This window comes from Pimephales promelas, chromosome 24 (genome assembly GCF_988280905.1).
Source record: "Pimephales promelas chromosome 24, fPimPro1.hap1.1, whole genome shotgun sequence".
Classification (NCBI taxonomy): Eukaryota; Metazoa; Chordata; class Actinopteri; order Cypriniformes; family Leuciscidae; genus Pimephales; species Pimephales promelas.
The window spans coordinates 29,238,186-29,262,694 of NC_142792.1; the positions used below are offsets into that span (position 1 = coordinate 29,238,186).

Here is a 24,509-nt window from a genome sequence, read left to right on the forward strand (position 1 = left end):
TATGGTGTAATTCTGAATCTCTTAGCTTGCCATAATCCTAACCAAACTTATATTACACACGGTGTGTTTCCTATGCACGTAAAAACAAATTTTTGCATATAAATTGCACGATAAACACACTGCGTGCGAGGCGCATTTAGTTTATGTATCTATATGGCAACCAAACGTCACTGGTGAGACAAACGTGTAACGAACGGACGGTCAGATTACGTTTTGGCAGGGGAAAAACTGATCAGAAAATGTAATGAAAATGTAACAGAAGTTGTAAATGTAGTGGAGTAGAAAGTATAATTATTGCTGCAAAATGTAACGAAGTAAAAGTAAAAAGTATGCATTATTTATTCTACTTAAGTAAAGTACAGATACGTGAAAAATGTACTTAAGTAAAGTAACAAAGTATTTGTACTTCGTTACATTCCACCACTGCATGCTACACACTCCTTCTTCCTTAAAGAGAAGACTTCAGTCAACATATGCGTCAGTGGAAACTATGCTAGATTGCATTCACACTCCTGTGTGGTTAAACTCCTCTCACTCTTCTCCTTGTGATTCTCACACACACTTGCGGATATATGAGTGCTTATAAAGATGTTATAGCCATGAATAAATGCTCTTATTTCTTCTAAATTCTCGAGTGTCTTGGCCTTATATGATTTTTGCAAGTTGAACTTTCCCACATCTAAGGGCCCTGAGATGCTGACTTTACTTCAGTTGGCATATAGTTCAATCAAATATTTGATGGCCACTTTCACCTGGACTTTTCACGAGCGGATAGCTGTCCAATCACAGAAGACACAAGAGCACTGTGAAATCAGGACACACACACACAAAAAAAGGAGAACAACAGCAAAAAGCTTAGAAGGAAATACAGGCATTTAAAGAAAAAAGTCACAACTCCTTTTGACAAACTGGTTATATTAGTTTACTGGAAAAGTTCTGGTTGAACAGGTTTAAGTTCAGAAGAAAATAACTCCACAGTCCTTTACGGAAATACACGTTTAAAGGAGTTTCAAAGTAACTTCTGCTCAAGACAGTTCAAGTTCAGTGGAGGAACGAGCAACACCACATCGTTATTATTCATGGTTAGTAAATACTACTTTATAAAATATAATGATAGATATAGATTTAAAAGTGTCATGTATCTATTCACATTGATCTAGACTTAATAAACAGCATTGACACATTGTTTATACAGTTTTTTTTATTGCTCAGCACTAACAGCGCTGCCAACTTTTGAGTTAAGCTTGGTAAGGAGTGGTATTTTTAGTTTGAATTTTGTAATAAAATTGACAGAATTTGAAAGCTCATTTTCATATCATAGTACCCTACTCTGTCTCGTCTGTCGGTGTCAGTGTCTTTGCTCTGTGATTTTTCACTTTGTGAGAATATGGTTGTGTGACGTGAGTAAGTGTGTGAACACTAGGTGCGTTTCCATTACATATTTTAGCAAAAATTATCTTTTATGAAGGATTAATTTCTCACGCATCTAATCCCATGCCTCCGTTGCTAATTACAAAACATAATTTTAGAGAAACGGAGAGAGAGCGAGAGAGAAAGAAAAGCACGTGTGTTAATATTATGATTCATTTATTAATTCAATTCGTTCATTCTTTTTTTTTTTTTTCTAAAAAATGAAAGTATAAGGATAGGCAAGTATATGCCTATCAATAATTATTTATTTGTTAAAGGTGCCCTAGAATGGTTTTTTAAATTATTTTATAATGTTTCCTGGGTTGCCCTTATAATGTAAGTATGTTTTTTAGACCAAAAATAGTCATAATTTAGAACTAAAAGGCATTTTTCCTAGCCTGATTTAGCCTCTGCTGTGAACGCTCTGTTTGAAGGGGCGTGTCTGCTGTGTGTAACCGGCCTCTGCTGTGATTGGCTGACATGCTTGCATATGAAATAGCTATGTATTACATGCGAACTCTCTCTACTACAGCTATTATAGTCAAGTCAAGTCAAGTCAAATTTATTTATATAGCGCTTTTCACAATACAGATTGTATCAAAGCAGCTTCACAGTGATAACATGAAAGTAGTACAACACAGATCAATAATATTGCTAAACACTAAATAACCCCAACTGAGCAAGCTCAAAGCAAGCCAAAAGCAAGGCGACAGTGGCAAGGAACCAAAACTCCATCAGATTGGATGGAGAAAAAACCTTGGGAGAACCCAGGCTCAGTCGGGGGCCAGTTCTCCTCTGGCTTACATTCATATTGTTTATATATAAATAATAAATGTAAATATTGTTTATGCATAAAACGGCGCCATAACATATCGCAGGCGTTGAGTCGTCTCCTCACAGGCGTTGGTCCTCTCATCGCAGGCGTTGGGGCATCCGAATCCCCGTGAGAGGCTGGACACAAAACTGGACCTGACGAACGCCATTTTTCTCGGGACAAGTGTCCCGAGATAACAGCAGAAAGGCAGATGGGAAATAATTAGCATAGCTGATGTTCATAATGATTTCCGTTATACGGGAGTCGGTGTTAGAAAACCACTATCTCACAAACTCTCCGTAACCCAACCATACGCGCCGACCCGTTTGACTAAGGCTGTCGAGCCCCACTGTCGCGGAAATGCGTTTCAGTGGCAAACGGTTCCATATGGCATAACAGAGGACTAAAAAGTAAGTATTATGTGAATGCTTGACTAAAGAGATGCGTCTTTAAACTAGTTTTAAACTGTGTCAGCGAGTCAGAGCCTCGGGCCGTATCGGGAAGGCCATTCCAGAGTTTTGGAGCTAAATGCGAGAACGCCCTCCCTCCTTTAGTGGACTTCGATATCCTAGGAATGACCAGAAGCCTTGAATTTAGTGATCTTAAGGAACGCGGTGGATTGTAGGGCGAAAGAAGGTCCGTTAAGTACATAGGTGCTAAACCATTTAGGGCTTTATAGGTTAGTAGCAGTATTTTGTAGTTGATGCGGAACTTAATAGGTAACCAGTGTAGAGATGATAAAATCGGTGTTATATGATCATATTTTCTTGATCTAGTAAGAACTCTAGCAGCTGCATTTTGTACTAACTGTAGCTTGTTTATTGAGGATGCAGGGCAACCGGCTAATAAAGCATTACAGTAATCTAGTCTCGAGGTCATGAATGCGTGAACTAATTTTTCTGCATCAGAGATAGATAGCATGTTACGCAGCTTAGCAATGTTTCTAAGGTGGAAAAAGGCTGTTCTTGTAACATATGAAATATGATTTTCAAAAGACAAGTTGCGGTCTAGTATAACACCCAGGTCTTTTACTGTAGTGGATAAAGTAACAGGACATCCGTCTATATTAAAGTTGTATTGTAAGAGGTTTTGTGAGTAGTTTTTTGGACCAATAAGTAATACCTCCGTTTTATCTGAATTTAATAGCAAGAAATTACGCGTCATCCAGCATTTTATATCTTTGAGACACTCTGTCAATTTAGATGAGTTAGTGTTTTCATCTTGTCGCGATGAAATATATAATTGAGTGTCGTCAGCGTAACAGTGGAAATTAATTCCATGTTTTCTTATAATATTACCAAGTGGCAGCATATATATTGAGAATAGCTGAGGGCCTAAAACCGATCCTTGCGGTACTCCATAGTCTACTGACGTTATCTTTGATTTTTTCCCATTTAAACAGACGAAATGATAACGGTCCGATAAGTACGATCTAAACCAGCTTAATGCCTGTCCCTGAACACCAGTGTAGTTTTGTAGTCGATCCAAGAGTATTTTATGATCTATAGTGTCGAACGCAGCGCTGAGATCAAGTAGGACTAGTATTGAGATACAGCCTTGGTCAGAAGCTAAAAGTAAATCATTTGTAATTTTAACTAGCGCAGTTTCTGTACTATGATGCGGTCTGAATCCTGACTGGAATTTTTCATAGATATCATTTTCTTGCAGAAAAGAGCACAATTGAGCGGACACAACTTTTTCTAGTATTTTGGACATAAATGGAAGATTTGAAATGGGTCTGTAATTTGCCAAGTTATTTGTATCTAATTGCGGTTTCTTAATGAGCGGTTTTATTACTGCCAGCTTGAATATTTTTGGGACATGACCTAAAGATAAAGACGAGTTAATAATATTGAGGAGAGGCTCTTCCACTACAGGTAATAGTTCTTTCAGTAGTTTAGTGGGTATTGGATCTAATAAACAAGTTGTTGGTTTAGATGCAATGATAAGTTTATTTAGCTCCTCCTGTCCTATCGTTGTAAAGCGGTTTAGTTGTTCTAGAGGGGCCATAATTGAAGCTGAATCATAAGACACCATAGAGGATTGTACATTTATAATTGTGTTTCGGATGCTTTCTATTTTCTCATTGAAGTAATTCATAAAATCATTACTACTAAACTGTAACGGTATATTTTGCTCTGGTGATGTCTGTTTATTTGTTAGTCTAGCCACGGTGTTAAATAAAAACCTTGGATTATTTTGGTTATTTTCGATTAGTTTGTGGAGATGCTCAGCCCTGGCTGTTTTTAGGGCCTTTTTATAACGTGACATACTGTCTTTCCACGCGATTCTAAAGACCTCTAAATTAGTTTGTTTCCATTTACGCTCTAAGTTGCGAGTTTCTCTCTTGATAGCGTGCGTAGCACTGTTGTACCATGGTGCTTTAATTTTCTCTCTAACCTTTTTTAATCTAATTGGTGCAACAATATCTAATGTACTAGTAAAAATGGTGCTTAAACTGCTAGTCATTTCCTCTAATTCATCTGTTTGTTTGGGTTCACTTAGCAGCTTAGATAGATCAGGTAAGCTATTTGAGAATCCATCTATAGTGGTTGGAAGGATTGTTCTGCCTGGTCTATAACGTGGCGCAACATGACATATTTCAGCAGTACGTATTATGCAAGTCACCATGTAATGATCAGAGACATCATCGCTTTGCGGTATAATATCAATATCAGTTGGATCGGTTCCATATGATATAATTAAATCTAGTGTATGATTTAGACGGTGAGTGGGACCACTGACGTTTTGTTTGACCCCAAAGGAGTTTAATAAATCTGTAAACGCAGCCCCTAAAGCATCATTTGTATTATCTACGTGTATGTTAAAATCTCCAGCAATTATTGCTTTATCGACGTTCACCAATAGATCTGAGAGAAAGTCTGCAAACTCTTTTAGGAATTCAGCATAAGGCCCTGGAGGTCTATATACAGTAGCCAAGGCTAGAGATAATATGGATTTCCTTCTTACATCTAAGAGCGTAACATTTAGCACAAGTACTTCAAATGAATTAAACCTGTGACCTGTTTTCTGAGTAATATTAAAAATATCTTTATAGATTGTTGCAACACCGCCGCCACGACCGATCAGGCGAGGCTCATGTTTATAACAGTATCCTGGCGGAGTAGATTCGTTTAGACCGAAATACTCATTTGGTTTAAGCCAGGTTTCAGTAAGGCACAGAACATCGAAGTTATTATCTGTGACCATTTCATTTACAATAACCGCCTTAGGTGTGAGCGATCTAATGTTTAGAAGACCTAGCTTTAGAAATTGTTTTTGTTCACTGATATTTAGATTTTCTGGTTTGATTACAATAAGATTTTTGCTAGATCCTACACTAGTTTTATTATTTGGCTTCACTAAACGAGGAATAGACACAGTTTCTATGTAATGTTCCACACTATGCATATTAGTTAAGTTTGGACCGCAAAGGCTGTGATTTGGACTTTGACTTACTAGTCATCTGGTGCGTAGCGTCTTGGAGATGTTGTCCGACAGCACAGCCGCTCCGATTCGGCTGGGATGGAATCCATCTGCACGGTACATCCTGGGTCTCTCCCAAAACAGATGCCAGTTATTTACAAAGTGCAGCCCCTGTTCATTACACAATGACATTAACCATTCATTTAATGCAAATAGTCTACTGAACCTTTCCTGGCCTTGTCTGTACGTGGGAAGCGGTCCGGACACGATGATCGCTGCTTTAGGCGCTGTGCTGCGTACCGTCTCGATCAGGCTCCTGTAGTCCTTCTTCAGAACCTCCGTCTGCCGCAGCCTAATGTCGTTCGCTCCCGCGTGCAGCACAACAGCTCCGACGCGCTCGTCCCCGTTCAGGATCTCGGGAACCTGTGCAGCGACATCAAGAACACGAGCACCAGGAAAGCAGTGAGTGCGCACTTTACCTTTCCCCGAAGTAGTAGCGCGGACATGACGGACCATGGATGTGCCGATGATCACGGCGTCGTCGCGTTCCGGCTCGCGAAGAGGGGAGAAGCGGTTCCTGGTGGAGATCTCGAAGACCGGGAGGGGCGGAGAGGCAGCTCTGGTCCTGGCTCGTGTCTTCCGCTGTGTGATCCATGGTCCATGTTGCTGTTTCGGTGCCGGAGTGAATGAAGCCCGAGATGATCGCGTCCTGGGCAGAGTGACATACGGAGTAGAGGAAGTCGGGCTCAAAGAGTTAACGTTACTAACCACTGATTTGTGAGCATCGGCGCGCGATGCTTCAAGCGTTGAGCGCCGATCCAACAGCTCGGCTTGCTTCACCAGCAGACCACGGATCTGTTTCTCGACGTATTCCAGCTCCTGCTTCACCGTGAAGAGCTCGAACGTGTCCTCACCTGCACTCAGAGGTAATGTTAGACACGCATCTGATATGTTCGCCATTATAACAGATAAACAGTAAATTAGTAGTGATACTACAACTATCACCACTAATTTAGGACTGAAATGCCGGAAATAACCAGGATTCAGTGAAACGGGTATAAAATGAGACGACCAGTAGGCGAGAGGGCACGCGTGGAATGCTAGCGGGCTAAAGGCTAGTAATAATAATAATAATAATTCGTTACATTTATATAGCGCTTTTCTGGACACTCAAAGCGCTTCACATAGAAGGGGGGGATCTCCTCAACCACCACCAATGTGCAGCATCCACCTGGATGATGCGACGGCAGCCATATTGCGCCAGAACGCTCACCACACACCAGCTTTCTGGTGGAGAGGAGACAGTGATGAAGCCAATTGGTGTATAAAATAAAATTGACCCATTGTTTCTTCAGAGGCTCGGATGAAGGAATTAAATATACTTTTGTGTTCATGTGTACATCCAAACACTGAGAAACTGCCATGCTTCGGCTGCGCAGCTCCTTCTCGTCTGTCACTGAACATGGGCTGGCATATGCAAATGTTTGGAGTCGTACATATTTATGATCCCGACTGTTACGTAACATTCGGTATTATGTGGAGATTCGCCTGTTTTATAGGGGTGTTTTTCAAAAACGAGATTTAAGTAAGAAGGAGAAAACAATGATGTTTGAGACTCACTGTATGTCTGAACTCTTGTTATTTAACTATGCCAAAATAAATTCAATTTCACATTCTAGGGCACCTTTAAATTATCTGCAATAATTACAAAAACCTGTGCAGCAGTATCAATTTATTTATATATTCAGTTTAATTTTCTATTGATTATATATAGGACTACTTTATTTATTTGTGTCCATTGATTGTGAAGTTAGACATCGAAAATTGCAGATCAAGCGAATGGAGCTGCACGTTTTTTTCTGGTTATGAATTGTATTTTCGGTTATTACAGATAGCTATGCGAAGTGATATGGAACTGTAATGCGGTCGAGACCTGCCGGAACTACTTTACCTGTGCGTTTCCATGACAATAATTACACACCTTAGAACGTTCATCAGCCAATCTGATTCAAGCATTCAACGGCCCTGTCGTATAAATATATAGTAATAATATACGTTTATATTAGCCAATGTTACGCGTCTAAAACGTAATTTTTTCCTCTCACGATAATCCTTCCAAAAATCATGGCGACGGATGTTGGTAGTGGGCATGTGCCGTTATCAATTGTTCATGCTGTTGTGGCTAAATGTGTTTTGGGCAGCTCTATTATATATGGATTTGATACTATCTCCGACTACGCCACCTGAGGAATTTCACCCCAAGAATTTAACAACCTCTACTCAGAAGGCACACGCAGATCCTAACCATGGATGAATCAGAGACAATGGTAGTCGTACAAAAGTTTATTAGTTGTTAAGACACAATAATTTTAAAAGGTGTTGGCCAGCAATCACTCTCATCTCTTTGTTAAATCCTATCGTTGGCAGCAGAGGAACCTGGGCTTACCAACAGGGGCAGTCTCAAGATATCACCCTTAGAAAAATCACTCTTTTCACAGTGCACACACACACACAAGCACACACTCTGCAACTCATGTCAGAGAAGACCACGACACACAGTGAGGATGCCACCACCAAAAGATCACTCGTCTGGCCCCCGGGTGCCCAGGTCCTGCCGACAAATGAAGAGGAGACAGTAAGAGAGAGCATTGATATGCACAGAAAACAAAATACAACAAATTAATGTAATGCCCAGAAGGGACCAACTATTTGGTCACCATCCAGTCACCACAATCAAAAACGCAAAGAAAACAAAAGATAAACTCAAATAAAAAAAAAATCACTAAATGAAATAATCCAATAAATTAGGCAGTTTGACTTAAGCAAACAGTGTTTGCAAGCCACACATTAATTCACTGGTCACAATTGAAATAAAAATACAGATTCAAAACATACTCGAACATGGAAACCAATATCACAGCATATCACACTTCCTTACTGAGCCTAAGCCCAGAAAGTTCACTTTAAAAATAAAGTCATGAGAAACGTTTCAGTCCCGTGCAAGACGCGGGGAAATCAGTGGAAACAGAACAGCAGTCGTTGATGAAGGAGGACGTTGGAGCAATCAGCACTTTAGGATGAGGCACAGCATGTAATACTCATTCGGAACGCCGCTATTTCCCTCAACGCGTGCAGTAAAACATGGATCACATCGCAAACTATGCGGTGGATAGAGCCAAATGTCTCTGACAAAACTCATTGGCCGGAACGCAGATAGGTCGTACACTGTCTCAATAGTCCACACCTGACTCTATGGGAAGCACCCACACCCAGTAGACATCACAGCCATTAGATAGCAGCTTCAGCGGTGTTTACGGGCAACCCATTCAACAGTGCAGTCCGGCCAGGAAAGCAGCAGGGCGCGAGGGTGACGTCACAGCCCCAGAAAATGACACACATCAATAAACTGGTAGTTTGTGCTCTTATACGCAACAGGTGACAGGCCATTGGCCAAACCACAAACAAGTAGGAGGGGTCATAACCCATACTGCTACACTGTGATTAATTGATTGAGCTTTTAGCACGGTGTACCACGTATTAGCACAATACTTTAATTGCACAAGAGATTGGGGGTATCTAAAAAAAACAACAACTTGCATCACAATGTGTAATTGTGATTGTCAAAACATTTCGTAAACAATTTTTACATGGTATTTCAATTGAATTCTTGGATTTGATTTCAATCTTGATTCAATATTAACTCATTTGGATAAATATTAGGTAGGCTACAGTAAATAGCCTGCATGTTAATTTTTCTCAAGAAAAAATATATCTCACATAATGCTGTAAACAGAGAAATGAAATATAATGCGGTTTTCATTACAATAACAAGTAATGATAAGTAAACATAATAAATATGTAATATAGTGCACATATTTAGCAAAATATTCCTGCTATTTTTCTAGCCAATAACGTGCAGGTCATTAAATGGCTTTCCTGAGGTAAATGTAACGCTCTGGGACATAATTGTTCTCCTGCTGTTTTATTGACCTCTTTCCGGGGTTGAAAAACACTGATTGATCGATATTATGTAAGAGGCGAAGTTGTGTAAGTTGTGTTTCTTTATAAAAAGTAACAGATGATCGGTTTACCTGAACTGAAGTGCAGCGATCTGTCACGTCACATTAAGGCTGTAAGCTCCAAAACGGTATTTTTTTGTCTGAATTGCGTAATAAAATGGACATAACCTGAGAGCTGATATTTGTTTCATCAACAGTAACCTGCTCTGTAGTCTGTAGGTCTCAGTGTCCTATTTGCTCTGCGATTTTTCTTTGCGTGAGAAAATGGATGTGTGGCACGAGAGGATGAAGGTAGAGCAAAACTCGAGAGCACGTAGATGTGAATTTGAGAACTTGTACAATAAATATTTGTACTTGTACACTAAAATTTACACTCACAGCTCCAATGCGAAAACTTGTAAAATACAAATCTGAAGTTGAATGATGAAATTTGCACTTGAGGCAGGGGCAGATCTAGAAAACAAATCACGGGGTGGCAAGCAGGGTCAGGGATCATTTCTGGGGTGGTGAATGTTTATAGCGGGAGTACATAAGTTTTGCTTGATCGCATGTGTAAACAAGCCTACATCATGTCCTCATACAGTGAAAAGCTGAAAACACCACGAGCGTCACGTTTGCTACGCTTCAGTGTGTGTGTAGTAGAGCCGCATTGAGTGCTCATTTCCAGAGACGCGTAAAACAACTGCAGTCTCTTTGAGCTTTAATATTCACAGACACTAGTCCACTAGTTTATTCATTCAAAACATGGCGTATACCTGCCTATCAGACTACACCACAGGGTAGTTGTATGTTTATGTCATTTCAGGTGTATTTAGTGAGTGTTATTTCAGTCTAACTTGTTTATGCAGTTCTAAGATGTTTTGTTTTCTTTCCAGAAGTACCACTACCGTATTATTGTTATTGGTGATGTTGCCTTATTTGCATTGTTCTTTATCATTGCACACAATAAGAGGCGACAAATTGTACTTTTATATTTCCTTTATTTTGGGGTGAACAATTTGCTGTGTGATCCAAAGATATACTGGCACTGTATTTTGTTTTATTGTGAGTCTTCTGCCCTATAAACAGTAAAAGAAACATAAACTCCTAACTAATTATAAGGAATAAATACAAACCCCACTTATATTTGTTGGTCCTTTGTCATTTTCATGTGGCCACATATCCTGAAGATTATCTACCTATAGGCCTCTTGCAAATCTAAAGCCACAGCAATATCTGTGCAAATATTCATGTTTTTATGCTGTTTCTATATTATTTTGGAGATTTAATGTAAAGTATTACGATATCAAAATATATTTAAAACTTTACCGTTTATCGCGATTACCTAAAAAATGACCAATAATAATAATAATTAGTATATTTTTAAATCGATTGATTGACAGGACTTATACTCTTTTTTTGTATTTTTGGAAAGTGTCTGATAACATACAATTCATTAAAGACATTTGTGTTCTTGTCCAACAGCAGTAAGTCGGTAAAGGACAATGGCTTCTGACAACAAAAAAGGAGGTAATAGTGATAAAAGAAAAATAATATCAGAAATGTTAAAGTTGTGATTTAAGCACTGTAATTAATCTCTCTTTCTGTATTCCAGTCCAGATGAGCAGCAGTGTTGATGTGAAAGCTGAAACAGGAGCAACTGTAAACGCTCCTGTACTCGCTGGAAACAACATCAGCACAGTGACCTTCAACTACAGCTCAAACACTGCAGGAAATGGTAATGTAGTGTATATACAATAATGACCATAACATAATTTATATAGTAAAAATATAATATAATTATATAATATAGTAACAGGACTTTCTGAGGCACACTATTAACAATCATCTATGAAATAATGCTTGCTGTGAATCCTATTCATAAGGAAGTTTAGTGTGTAGCCATATTGTTCAGAAATGCTGTAGGTACTTGTCAATTTATTCTTCTGTGTAACTGTATCTATTGTCTCTTTTCATTTGTATAAATGTTCTCATTTTCTCTTTCCTCACAGAGCCACAAAAAACCTTGGCGAAGGAGAAAACAGAGAAACAATTAGAAGGTGCAACCATCATTTCTTCCCTATAGAGGTCTTAAAGGATTTAGACATGTTGGATGTATTTTGTATTCAGAAAACTGTCAAAAACTTTTGATAAAGTTGTGGGGCGTTTAATTCACATTTGTAGTTACAGTTAACTTTAGCCCTAACTGTAACCCAACCCTTGACCCAAAAGCTAACTCTAACCCCTATAATCCTAACCCTTCAGCAAACCCATAACTCAGCTCATTAGCAGTAAATGTGGGAATCGGCCAGAACAAAGTGTAGTCACAGTAAATCCATAGTCTTGTATTAAATGTTAGTACATAGTAAAGGCACATAATAAAAAGTGTGGGCTAAAAATAAAACTCTTTTTGCCTGTAATTTAATTTGCTTACGTTATTTTTAAAACAGAGGATTTGCAAAAGTTTTTGCAAAAACACAAAACCAGCATGCGGGAGAAAGCTAAATGTATTTCTGAGGGCAACAGGAAAACTACAGCAGATCTCAAAGCGGTTTACACAGACCTGTTCATCACAGAGGGAGATATGGAAAAGGTCAATCAGGAACATGAGGTTCTGCAGATTGATGATGCTTTCAAGAACAAACAAACACAGGACAAACCAATCAAATGCAATGATATTTTTACCAAATTGAAGAAAACCGATGAGAAAAAGACTGTGCTGACAAAGGGCATCGCTGGCATTGGAAAAACTGTCTCTGTGCAGAAGTTCATCCTGGACTGGGCTGAAGGAAAAGCCAATCAGAATATAGACTGTGTGTTCCTGCTCCCATTCAGAGAGATTAATTTGATGAAAGATGAAGAGTTTAATCTCCATAAGCTTCTGCTGGCATTTTATTCTGAACTGAAGGACCTGGAGGAATCAAAGTTATATAAGGGATGCAAGCTAGCATTTATATTTGATGGACTTGACGAGAGTCGGTTGCCTTTGGATTTTAAAAATAATAGATCATTAAACACCGTTGAGAAAGAGTCATCTGTAGACGTGCTGTTTACAAGTCTGGTCAAAGGGACTCTGCTTCCATCAGCTCTCGTCTGGGTGACCTCACGACCAGCAGCAGCCAATCAGATCCCTCCTGAGCATGTGGGTTTGTTCACAGAGGTGAGAGGATTCACTGACCTGCAGAAGAAGGAATACTTCAGAAAGAGATTCCCAGATGAGACTGTGTCCTCCAGAATCATCTCGCACATTACGACGTCTCGTACTCTCAACATCATGTGCCACATTCCCGTCTTCTGCTGGATTACGGCCAAAGTCCTTCACAATATTCTCATCAAAAACAATACAGAGAACATCAGCACAACACTCACTGAAATGTACATTCACTTCCTGAAGATACAGATGAGCATGAAGAACCAGAAGTACGATAGAAAAACAGAAAGACAACAAACGAAGCTCTTACAGTCAAACAGAAACATTATATTAAAGTTGGCCAAGCTAGCGTTTGAACAGCTGAAGGAGGAAAACGTTGTGTTCTATGAGGAAGATCTGAAAGAATGTGGTATTGATGTGAGTGAAGACTCTGAGTTCACAGGAATGATCGCTGAGATCTTTAAGGAGGAAGACGGACTTCATGAGTCAAAGATCTTCTGCTTTACACATTTGAGTGTCCAAGAGTTTCTTGCTGCAGTGCATGTGTTCCTCTGTTACCTGAACAAGAACATGCAGGAGCTTCAGTTCTTCTTTCATGAGCCCAAAGAGGATATCACATTACATGAGCTACTGCAAGAGGCTGTTGATAAAGCCATGAAGAGTAAGAGAGGACATCTGGACCTCTTCCTGCGGTTTCTGATGGGCATTTCACTGGAATCCAGTCAGAAACTGCTCAAAGGCCTGATCACAGACACTGAAGATGAGACAGACACTGAAGACACCACAGAGAGCATCAGACGAACAACTGAATACATTAAACAAAGACTAGACCAGAGAATCTCAGAGGAGGCTTCAGTCAACCTATTTTACTGCTTACTTGAGCTGAAAGATAATTCATTATATGATGAAATCCAGAGATACCTCGGTCCAGATGAAGATCCAGGAAGAAAGCTCTCCTCTTCAATGTGCACAGTGCTGGTCTACACACTGCTGATTTCAAAGAAGGTGCTGGACGAGTTCGACCCAAAGAGGTTCACTTCATCATCAGCGGGCTACGAGAGACTCATTCCAGCTGTGAGATGCTGCAGAAAAGCCCTGTGAGTAATTACACAATTTCACAACAATTAAAAGATAAAATACAGTCAAGTGAAATATCTTGTCAACTCCACATACTCAGGTTTTGCTTTCTCATTCGCTGATTCACTGTGTATGAAAAGGTGTCTCATAACTATGATGTCTTGCAGACACTTTCCCCTGTGTGTCCTGTAGTGTGAATGAACCAGTGATGTTTTCTCTAAACAGACGAGGTAGACAAAGCCTGCTAAAAAACTTCATGACAAAATAATCAACAGAAAAAAATCAGGGTTCACTCAATTTTGTGAAGTACTTTTTCAGTCATTAATATTTAAATAATACCTGCATATCCTCTAGAAAGTTTTATAGTTATCCTCATATAGTTTAAATCATTTTCATTCTTTTGAACTGTTTGTTTCAATTAACAGGTTTAAAGTCACTGAAATAAGGTCATAAAACTCACATAAACATTTGTTCACTGGACTTGAACAAAGTCCTCAATTTTCCTTATACAAGATTATTAACCCTAACCTTATGAAAATGAAAAATAACGATGCTTGGAAAGCAATATTTTCAGATAGTGTCGTCCTCTGGCGTTTCACATGAAGGAAGACGAGTGGCACAAAAGAATATTTCCAGAGATTTTCCAGTTGTTGTTTTTTATAAACTGTCACTTTCATAAAAAAATTAAAAAATAATTAAAAACCTAAAAAAAAAAACGTGTAGCCTCAGAATAAACAATAGATTTAATGGCAAGGGCTTAGGCTGGAGACACACTGGCTGTGTGGCGAAAGCGTCTCGTAAGCGTGGCATGTCCGTTTTTATTTCGGCTCCCATGTTAACAGATTAGTAGCCTGACTTCGTCATAATCATATTGCTGTCGGAATATGAGTCTGAAACTCCTCCGTATGGCTTTGATTATGAGGCGTGTCTTAACTGAACCAGGAAAAAAAACAACTCTGCACTCAATTGGATAATCAGTAAACCTACAACCAATCAGAGCAACGCAGTAAGTCAGCTACTTTGAATGCAGTTGTCAACTACAGAACTTAATCAGGGTGGCTACAGGTATAACCAATTTAAATTTAAGACTTTTTAATACCACTTCTAAATTAAATTTAAGACCAAACTTACGATGGAAATATAAATTAAAACTGAAAATACACAGTAATATTTCCAAGTAAACACACTGTCTGTTCAAAAATATGGTGAAATGACAATAACCAATTGTCAATTGCGTACGTGCGGTCGCCTGTGGTGAAGTACAGTGGAGTGAAAAGAAATATAGAAGGCATTTTTATAAATGTCTTAAGCCTTGTATGTTTTAAATAATAAAGTATATTAATAAAGGCTTAGATTTAATTTACTAAAGGCATTTAACCAGTTTATTTATAGTGTACTGATAATAGTTTCATATAATTCGTTTGTTAATTAAACAAATAAAAATATAGAAAAAAAAGACTGAGATATGTTTGGTTATTGTACCTTTTAATTAATAAATTAAAATTAATTTGCTATATTTCAGATCAATATATTTATTTTCCTTAATTTTAATTAACCCTAACTTTATTCTCATCATAAGAATTATAAATAATTGATTTCCATATAAAATAATACTACAAACACTTAAAAATAAACATATTAGTGCCCTGTTTTGAGGACAAGAAATGAAAACCAATGCGATATGATGAATGTCCAAAAGCTGGAACTCTGTAACGGCCACCTAGTGTTCAGTAGTGTTCATGACATGTTGATATGCCTTTAAGATGACTTCTTCTATGGCGTTCGTTATTGTATGCGTGATGTTATGTGAGCGTGCACGCGCAGTGAGATTGAGAATGCTCGCGCAAAGAGGAAGATGACCGCTCTATCGCGGGTTTGTTTTATTATAATGCGTTTACTTCCACTTTGTAGCGTTTTACAGAGTGTTTTCTTTAACTTGTTAACATCCGCTCTTTCGACATGTATGTGAAGAGTGTGCTTAACTGAAAGAAAGCAACTATAAAAGGACTCGTGGAACTACCAGTTCGTTTGTACTGTCTTTCCTATTCTTCATCTGGGCAGACTTCAAACTCTGACAGACGTTACAACACACAGACAGGGGTTGGATAAATATGTTTTGCTTTTAAAACTGTGTTTTAATGCGAGTATAGGCCTACACAAATATAAGTAAACACTTTGCAGACTGAATGTTGTCCTGTATGAACAAAATGACGGATGTTTTTCATGTCTCCACTGTTCGATCGCACCCGCGTGTCTCTAACACAGGTTACGTTACCTTGTAGAAAATATTGGACCTGGCTGGCAGAACGATTGCCTTTGCCTGCATCTTTGCGGTGACATGACAAACATATTTAAGACCTATCCAATCTGAATTTAAGACAATTTAATACTTTTTAAGGCCTTATTTTTAAGAAAATTGATTTAAGACTTTTTAATACTTTTTAATCATGTAGGAAGGACGGCAAAAATATCTTTCCGATCGACAAATGCCTTGATTGCAGTTCTCTGTTTGTCTATTAAAATGAATGCGCTGTTGATTTATTTTACAAAAGATGCGACAGCGGAATCTATACATCTCAATTCTCCAGCTGCAGTCATCTTTGACAAGCGCTCTTTGATAACGTGATGATTACGTCCCTGCAGATCATCTGTCCATCATCGTATAAAGCCCGCCCTGGCAATTTGATTGGCCCGATCATTTTTTTACTGATCATAATTATTCCTCAATGACAATCGAGTCCAGACCGAACTTCCCGGCCAAAAAATGTTGTGGGCGGAGTTCGGGCTGGCATCCAGACTAACAGATTAGAGGTGTGTTCGACATCGCCTGCGGCTGGATGCAACCGATCGGCGAGAACAGCCGCGTGCAGGCGGGGAGGAGCTGCAAACGGAGATTTTTGCAGCTTCGTCTGACAATTTCTGGTTCCCGTAGTGACGGCTCACATGGTGTTTGCATGCTTATACCACAGCTGAAGTGAAATAAATGCAACACTTGCCAAATAAACAGATATTTCAGACACATTTTCATTCAATACTTTACTGCTTCATACAGCATCTGTTTGAACAAGAATAAAGTTCAAAATAAGCCTATAATCAATGACGTGGAATCAACGTTTTTTAATCAGTTTTATTTTGATAAACATGATAAACATGACACAATATAACATTGCGACTACATGAAAAGACTTTTTACTGTTATAAAAAACTGATTTGTGAGCTTAAGTGGAACTAAAGGTGTGAGAATAAACACGAAACGCACGTGATCGTTGTCATGCGGTGAATCCGGCGAATCGTGGAACAGCTGTGACATCATCAGAGCTCGTGCAGCCGCTCTTGAGAAGCTGCGCTGGCTGAGTCCTCCGGCTACTCTCGTATCGCTCTCGCGGTACTTTGATGGCATACATCACAGTCACGTGGAGTCAGCGCTGCATCAAGTCGGACAAAATTTCTAACCGGCATGCACTGTTTCAAGTCAGCCGCCGATCGGTCTGCGCAGAGCTGCAGTCGAACAAGCCTTAGAGCTTGCACACTGCCTGCGTGACTCGCGCGTCTCAGGCGTGGGAAACGCGTGCATGCTAGAAATGGAACCGATGCCTATTTTTCGCGCGACAGGCAAGCGTGTTGGAAGCGTTTCCTGGCAAAAAAAACAATAGGAAACAATGTGTCATTTTGTACATGAATACATATGAATAAATTACATTTTGATGTTTGAAAGTCTACGTTTTGACAAACATTCAGATATCAATGTAATTTAAACAAATAATAATAATAATAATTATCAGTTTTCAAATATTGCCATTATTTTTGCCTATATATAATTTCATGTCATTTTTATTCTTTAAACAATTGAGTCCTGGTGTCCACTACAGAGAACATAGCATAACATAAACATATCTTTTCTTTTTTTTTCATTTGTTTCTTATGCTCATAAAACTGAATTCCTGCACAGTGTGCTTTTAAGTCCCAAAACTGTAAAACTCGACGTACATTCACATCACATGTTAATACAGCGGTAGAATTACACTCACAGGACACTGCACGTATTCGCAATCAGAAAAGTTCATTATTTGCTCATGCTTTAAAGCTTTGCCGGGTAAACAGTTTATTGGCGTTCTGTTCTGACATGATGCACTTTTTCTAAACACGTACTGAAGCGTGCGTGCACTGTCAAACAGCGCCGAACTGGATTTTATCTTTTGCGTCTGATTTTTGTTGGGTCAGACCCATCTGATAGCGATGGGGGCGAGACAGAGAGAGCTACATGGAAAAATATGCACCAAACAAGCCACCCTATTTTCCTTCGGTGGTCCTTTCTATAAATATCGAACGGTCCCTTATAGGGATGGGAATTGAGAACCGGTTCCACTCGAGAACCGGTTCTAAGTTTTACGATCCATCGATATTGTATGCCCTCGACATTAACGATTCCTCTTATCGATGCTCCTGCTATGACTCAACCATAGTATGTAGGGAATAGACTGTGAACTCACAACTGTCCCTGTTGTATTTTTTCACAACTGTCCCAAGCGAATTTTTGTACCGCCAAAGCCTGATTTGATCGGTGAGTAAAACTGTCTCTCTCTGTAGTGATGAAATGCTGCACTTGTGACAGCGCGCATGTTAAACTGAACGAGCAGGGAGAGAGAGAGAGGTTGCCAGCGAACGTGCGCGCGCACTCTCTCTCAGGCTTCACCGTCTCAAAACTAAGCGCTGTCTTGCTCTCTCTCTCTCCCTCGCACATATTAATCAAAATAATCGACACGATGGTAAGGTCAGGAGACTAAAGTTTCATGTGGAGCATTGGGAGATTTGTTTTTCCAGAATTACCGCTGGCTGTGAATTGTGCTAAAATAGGCCTCCATTGCCTTATCTTCTCTTAAAAGCGCTCCGCACATTCAGCTGACATAAACCACTCTTCAAATAAACGGAAAAAAACGATCCAGGGATGAAATGTTTTCTTTGATGACACACATCTTGTGGGATGTCCCAACCGCCAGGATAATCACACAACGCGCACACGTCCGATGATGACACGTTCAATTCCCGAACTTATGACTCATTTGAACCGATTCGTTTTAATGAATGGTTAGATCTTCCAACACTGAACTCACGAGACTTATGATCGTTGAATAACTAATCGTAAAACTTTTTAATAAGGTTCCATTTATTACATAAATAACATAAAAAGAACAGTTTGCTTAGTTAAGTGTAAGGTTTAAAACAAATAAAACCACTTGTTTTCCCCCCTGAAAAAGCATATGACTACCTTTTCCCACACAGTGCTATCAGGAATCGATAAGAGAATCGTTAAAGAATCGGATCGATAAGCAGAATCGTTAGTGGCATTGATATCGATAAAATCTTATCAATTCCCATCCCTAGTCCCTTAGTTTGTTCAGGTGTATTTGATAAGGGTTTGAGCTAAACTCGGCCAGAAAGTGGATCTCAGGGGCCCGAGATGAGAACCCCTGTTATAAACCCTACATGAAAAACACATTAATATTGCTGTTTGTTTTGTTCTCCACACAGGTTACATAGCTGTAATCTCACTGTTCAATCTTGTGAGAGTTTGTCTTCAGTTCTTCAATCCTCAAACACCATCCTGAGAGAGCTGGACCTGAGTAACAATGACCTGCAGGATTCAGGAGTGAAGCTGCTTTCTGATGGACTGAAGAGTCCAAACTGTCAGCTGGAGATACTGAGGTCTGAACTCAAATACTTGCATTTGATTTTATCTTGCATTAATTATGTAAAAATCACTCAGCTAAGATTGAATCTGTATGCAATTACATTGTGCTTTTCTTGTTTAGATGTGCCATGTGTAATTTCACTGCTCAGTCTTGTGAGAGTTTATCTTCTGTTACAACAGAGGATATAATGAGGATAAAGGAGAATTAATTTGTTACATTTATATAACACTTTTCTAGGTGCTGTCTATGAAGTAATATATCTAATAGACCAACGCTACTTTTGTGTCATCGAAGGGTAACACCCCTTTTTGGGGAAAGACAAACGGATTCCCCTGAGAACAGAACTCGCTCTAGATCTGCAAAGTTTCTTGATAACAAAAATGGCACAGACATACACACTATCTTTGCCGGCCGAGGACCGTGAGCGGTATTTAAAGAAACTACTGGATACGGGGGTTACAGAGGTGTCCCTTTGAAGACATCTTCAGACATCTCCCACTATCTCGTGGAATCACCAAGTAAGTAGCCTATTTTTTTGTCATTAACACACTCACAGTATGACAAACTAGACGATGAGGCCATATCACTTGGACCATATTTAAAGGATTAGTTTAGGACACTTTTGAAAAAACTTTTGCTGATAATTTACTCACCCCCATGTCATCCAAGATGTCCATGTCTTTCTTTCCTCAGTCGAAAAGAAATTAAGGTTTTTGATGAAAACATTCCAGGATTTTTCTCCTTATAATGGACTTCCATGGGAACCAGGTCCAACCGAGGTCCAAACGACAGTTATTACAGTTTCAGATGCAGCTTCAAATGTCTTTAAACGATATTTCCGGCTACGTCGCCCGTGACCTTTTGAACGTAATTACGTATTACGTGATGTTGCAAACGTGCCTCACAATATATTACAAGGCTAGCATTTGTCCTTAGAAAAGTTACATTTTTGGAATAAGCTTTGAAATAACCGATCGGTTCGCATGATAAGACCCTTATTCATCGTTTGGTGTCGTTTAAAGACATTTGAAGCTGCATCTGAAACTGTTATTAACTGTCTTTTGGACCTCGGTTGGACCTGGTTCCCATTGAAGTCCATTATAAGGAGAAAAATCCTGGAATGTTTTCATCAAAAACCTTAATTTCTTTTCGACCGAGGAAAGAAAGACATGGACATCTTGGATGACACGGGGGTGAGTAAATTATCAGCAAACGTTTTTTCAAAAGTGAATTAATCCTTTAACTTGATTCAAGCTATTGACATAGTTTTGTTGTTGACTAGCTATACTAGTTAGAAAGACGACTCTGCTAGCTGCTACATGATTAGCTCAGTGCCGTACACTCTAAACCTTTTTTACAATTTTCAAAGTCCTCTAGACTTTCGACTTTCTAGACACAAGCAGAAACCAGCCAAGTCCACTTTAGTTTTTTTAGTAAATTCAGTTAACAGCCAAGGTAGTGTGCCTATTGAGAGCTAATCACATAACGTTAGCTGCTAGCAGCTTCGTCTTTCTAACTAGTATAGCTAGTCGACAACAAAACTATGACGCCATATCAGTTGGATCATATTTAACTTAATTTAAGCTATTGACATAGTCTAGTTTGTCATACTGTGAGTGTGTAATGATAAAAAATAGGCTACTTGGTGATTTCACGAGATAGTGGGAGATGTCTGAATAGTCCATATTTGGCCACTGCGTGGGGTCATTAATCCAGTTTTCGACCATTTCAAAGGGACACCTCCGTAACTCCGTATCCAGTAGCTTCTTTAAATACTGGTCACAGTCCTCGGCCGGCAAAGTGTATGTTCCTGCCATTTTTGCTATAAAGAAACTTTGCAGATCTAGAGCGAGTTCTGTTCTTTGATCATGTCACCCCAATACTGCGTTCGTTGCACTGGCTACCAGTTTGTCATAGAATAGAATTTAAAATTTTGCTTTTTGTTTTTAAAGCCATGAACAATTTAGCTCCAAGCTATCTGTCTGATCTTTTGAAACTAAATGACTGTACTAGATCACTGAGGTCATCTCAACAAAGATTGTTGATGGTTCCAAGATCAAGGCTGAAGACGAGAGGGGACCGTGCTTTTTCTGTTGTTGGTCCAAAACTATGGAATAGTCTTCCTGTATCTTTAAGATTAATATCCACTGAGTCTGTTTTTAAATCTAAGTTAAAAACCTACCTGTTTTCACTGGCCTACAAGTGTCCTTGATTGAATGTTGAATGGTCAAATTGGTGGTTTCGATGTAAACACCCCCCCCTCCTTTTCACATTAGTTTTGCGGTCAGTCTTGCTTTTTTTACGATATTTTATTTCTTTTGTACAGCACAATGTTCAACTACTGTTGTTTTTATTGTGCTTTATAAATAAAAGTTGATTGATTGATTGATTGATTGTTCTCAGGGGAATCCGTTTGTCTTCCCCCAAAAAGGGGCGTTACCCTTCAATGACGCAAAAGTAGTATTGGTCTATTAGTGAAATAATTATATATATTTATATAGCTGTGGTGCACAAACTGATAAGAGAAAAACGGACAGTGGATCAAGCGTACGGCGGCACAGATGTGTGACCTGGTCGAGCGCAACCCTTTCACAGACATCAGTGGAAAGTTTGTTGTTCGGTCGGATATATAAATGGCACAATACAAATACAATGGCACAAACGTAGAACCTGTATACAAATACAAAACGAAGCAAGTATTTACTAACTTTAACTGAAGAGAGAGAGAGAGAGAGAGAGAGAGAGAGACCACTTCTGCTGTATGCTCTTGGTTGCTGATCGTTCACTCAGCACACGTGTCATTTGGATTAAAACTAAATCATATCTGTAAGTAAAACATGAACTGTTACTGTCACAGTCCTTCGTCTGCACCATCCTGTCTGCGTCTCCAGCACTACACTTCCCATGATCCTCTCGTCTGCACACCTGAACTCACTCCCTCATCAGCCTCCCGTTCAGCGTCCTGTTCATCTGTATCACCTGTCTTCACCTCATTAACCCTGATTCCTCAGTGTATTTAGTTTCCTCTGTTTCATTCTGTCCTTGTCGGTCAATGTTAATGTTACCCCGCGTTCCGCCTGCCTGTATCCTGTTTATTTGTGATTAAACCCTTATATTGGAGCTTTTTGGACTCTGCTTGTCTGTCTGCCTGCACCTACCCCGTGACAGTTACGTGATTTATGTATATCAAGTGGTTTCTTACATGATCACAGGACATTTACAGGTCAAGAAATTTCATGAATGCAAACGTCCGAAGCGCGTGCCCTGAAAGTGCCACTCACAGTGTGTGAATTGAATTGAATTATCTTTCATGTCTTGCGCTTTAATGGACAAATTCATGCAAAATTATTTAAAACATGCATCTTGGTGAGTATCCTGGTAAACATAGATGGTTATATCTTAAATATGCGTCATAAAAGGAAACGCATGTACAGTACAACAGGCTCTCTTGGATGTGCATTCGGTCAGCAGCAGCCTAATAAAAGCCTAATGTTTCTGACTGTTAATCAAACTACAAACACAGTCATCACTCCCTGCTATTGACTGAATCACTTTAGTAACTTTATAAAATATTCATCTATATTTAAAGGGTTAGTTCACCCAAAAATGAAAATTCTGTCAGTATTTACTCACCCTCATGTTGTTCCAACCCCGTAAGACCTTCGTTCATCTTCGGAACACAAATTAAGATATTTAAGATATTAAGATCGCTCCTGTATACTAGTCCATAGGCTTCTTGAGGGACTGGCTCTTGCTGGCATCGAAAAGTCATTAAAGACATCGTTAAAATAGTCCAAGTGACTACAGGGGCTCAATCTTAAGTTTATCAAATGACGAGAACACTTTTGTGCGCAAAAAAACAAAAATAACGACTTTATTTCAACTATTCGTTTATTTCTCCCTCTGCGCGAGTCAGGTTACTAGTTTAATAGCGTAAGCTTCTGTTATTGTACGTCACACGCATCACACACACATGACCAGCGTCGGCCAATAGTGAGCCTACGTGTGACGTAGCTTTACGCAATCACACTACGTTAACTGACTTACAGGCTCATGGAGAAGGAAGTGAATAGTTGAAATAAAGTCGTTATTTTTGTTGTTTTTTTGCGCACAAAAGTGTTCTCGTCGTTTGATAAACTTAAGATTGAGCCACTGTAGTCACTTGGACTATTTTAACGATGTCTTTAATGACTTTTCGGGGACAGCAAGAGCCAGTCCCTCAAGAAGCCTATGGACTAGTATACAGGAGCGATCTTAATATCTTAAATATCTTAATTTGTGTTCCGAAGATGAACGAAGGTCTTACGGGGTTGGAACAACATGAGGGTGAGTAAATACTGACAGAATTTTCATTTTTGGGTGAACTAACCCTTTAATTTATACAGTGATGAATATGCATTTACATTTATTCATTTAGCAGACGCTTTTATCCAAAGCGACTTACAAATGAGAACAATAGAAGCAGTTAAAGGGTAATTCCACTGGTGGAGACATGAATGTGTATTGAAAGTGGGTCATATATGTATTATAATAGCATAATTTTTTTTAAATTTGGGTCCTTCTTGGCCAATAAAAGGCAGAAAATGACTTTTTAGTGCTTGTGGATTGCAACAATCCCCATAGTGCATTGCAATGCTCAGCTCCGCAGGCCACTCCCACTACTCCGCCCATCACTGTAGACTAGAGTTGAGCTCCACTCTACGCTACCGCCTGGAAATAATTTCGTACAATGAAACCAGATAATGTGCGCTAATATAATATGACGACGTAAGAGCACCAAGGCGGCGCCCGCGCCATCAGCCAATGGGTTGGCATGATTCTATATGGGCTTCAGACAATCGGCACACTTACTCTGCGTTCGGGCCAATTACCAAGATCAGAGCCCTCTCCCCGGACAGCACGTCAAATATGTTTACCAATTGAATCTATCCGACTGATTTGTA

General features: G+C 39.2%; 2 protein-coding genes across 3 annotated transcripts in view; one reads left to right on the forward strand and one right to left on the reverse strand.

Moving 5' to 3' along the window:
* Nucleotides 1-653: 653 nt before the first annotated feature.
* LOC120487491 (NACHT, LRR and PYD domains-containing protein 3) overlaps nt 654-24,509 on the forward strand; it is a 54,406-nt gene continuing 30,550 nt past the window's right edge. The window contains exons 1-6 of one of the 2 annotated variants that reach the window (XM_089126869.1): nt 654-1,082; nt 11,134-11,178; nt 11,264-11,386; nt 11,661-11,708; nt 12,099-13,896; nt 19,406-19,579. In XM_089126869.1, coding sequence (XP_088982995.1) covers nt 11,154-11,178; nt 11,264-11,386; nt 11,661-11,708; nt 12,099-13,896; nt 19,406-19,579 — 2,168 coding nt within the window. In that variant the 5' untranslated portion in view covers nt 654-1,082; nt 11,134-11,153. The remainder of the gene's footprint in view (nt 1,083-11,133; nt 11,179-11,263; nt 11,387-11,660; nt 11,709-12,098; nt 13,897-19,405; nt 19,580-24,509) is intronic. The other variant, XM_089126868.1, reaches the window with a different exon arrangement.
* LOC148969349 (uncharacterized) lies at nt 1,955-6,760 on the reverse strand. Its single transcript, XM_089126960.1, has 2 exons — nt 5,951-6,760; nt 1,955-5,780 (listed from the first exon to the last, which is right to left on the reverse strand). The coding sequence occupies exons 1-2, from the start codon at nt 6,608-6,610 to the stop codon at nt 5,637-5,639; spliced, it is 804 nt and encodes a 267-aa protein (XP_088983086.1). The 5' UTR covers nt 6,611-6,760; the 3' UTR covers nt 1,955-5,636.

Coding starts and splice junctions, on each gene's coding strand:
- LOC148969349 (XM_089126960.1), bottom strand. CDS start 6,610: ATGGCGAACATATCAGATGCGTGTCTAACATTACCTCTGAGTGCAGGT. Junction 5,781..5,950: donor ACAGGAGCCTGATCGAGACG/GTACGCAGCACA, acceptor GTTTTGGGAGAG/ACCCAGGATGTACCGTGCAG.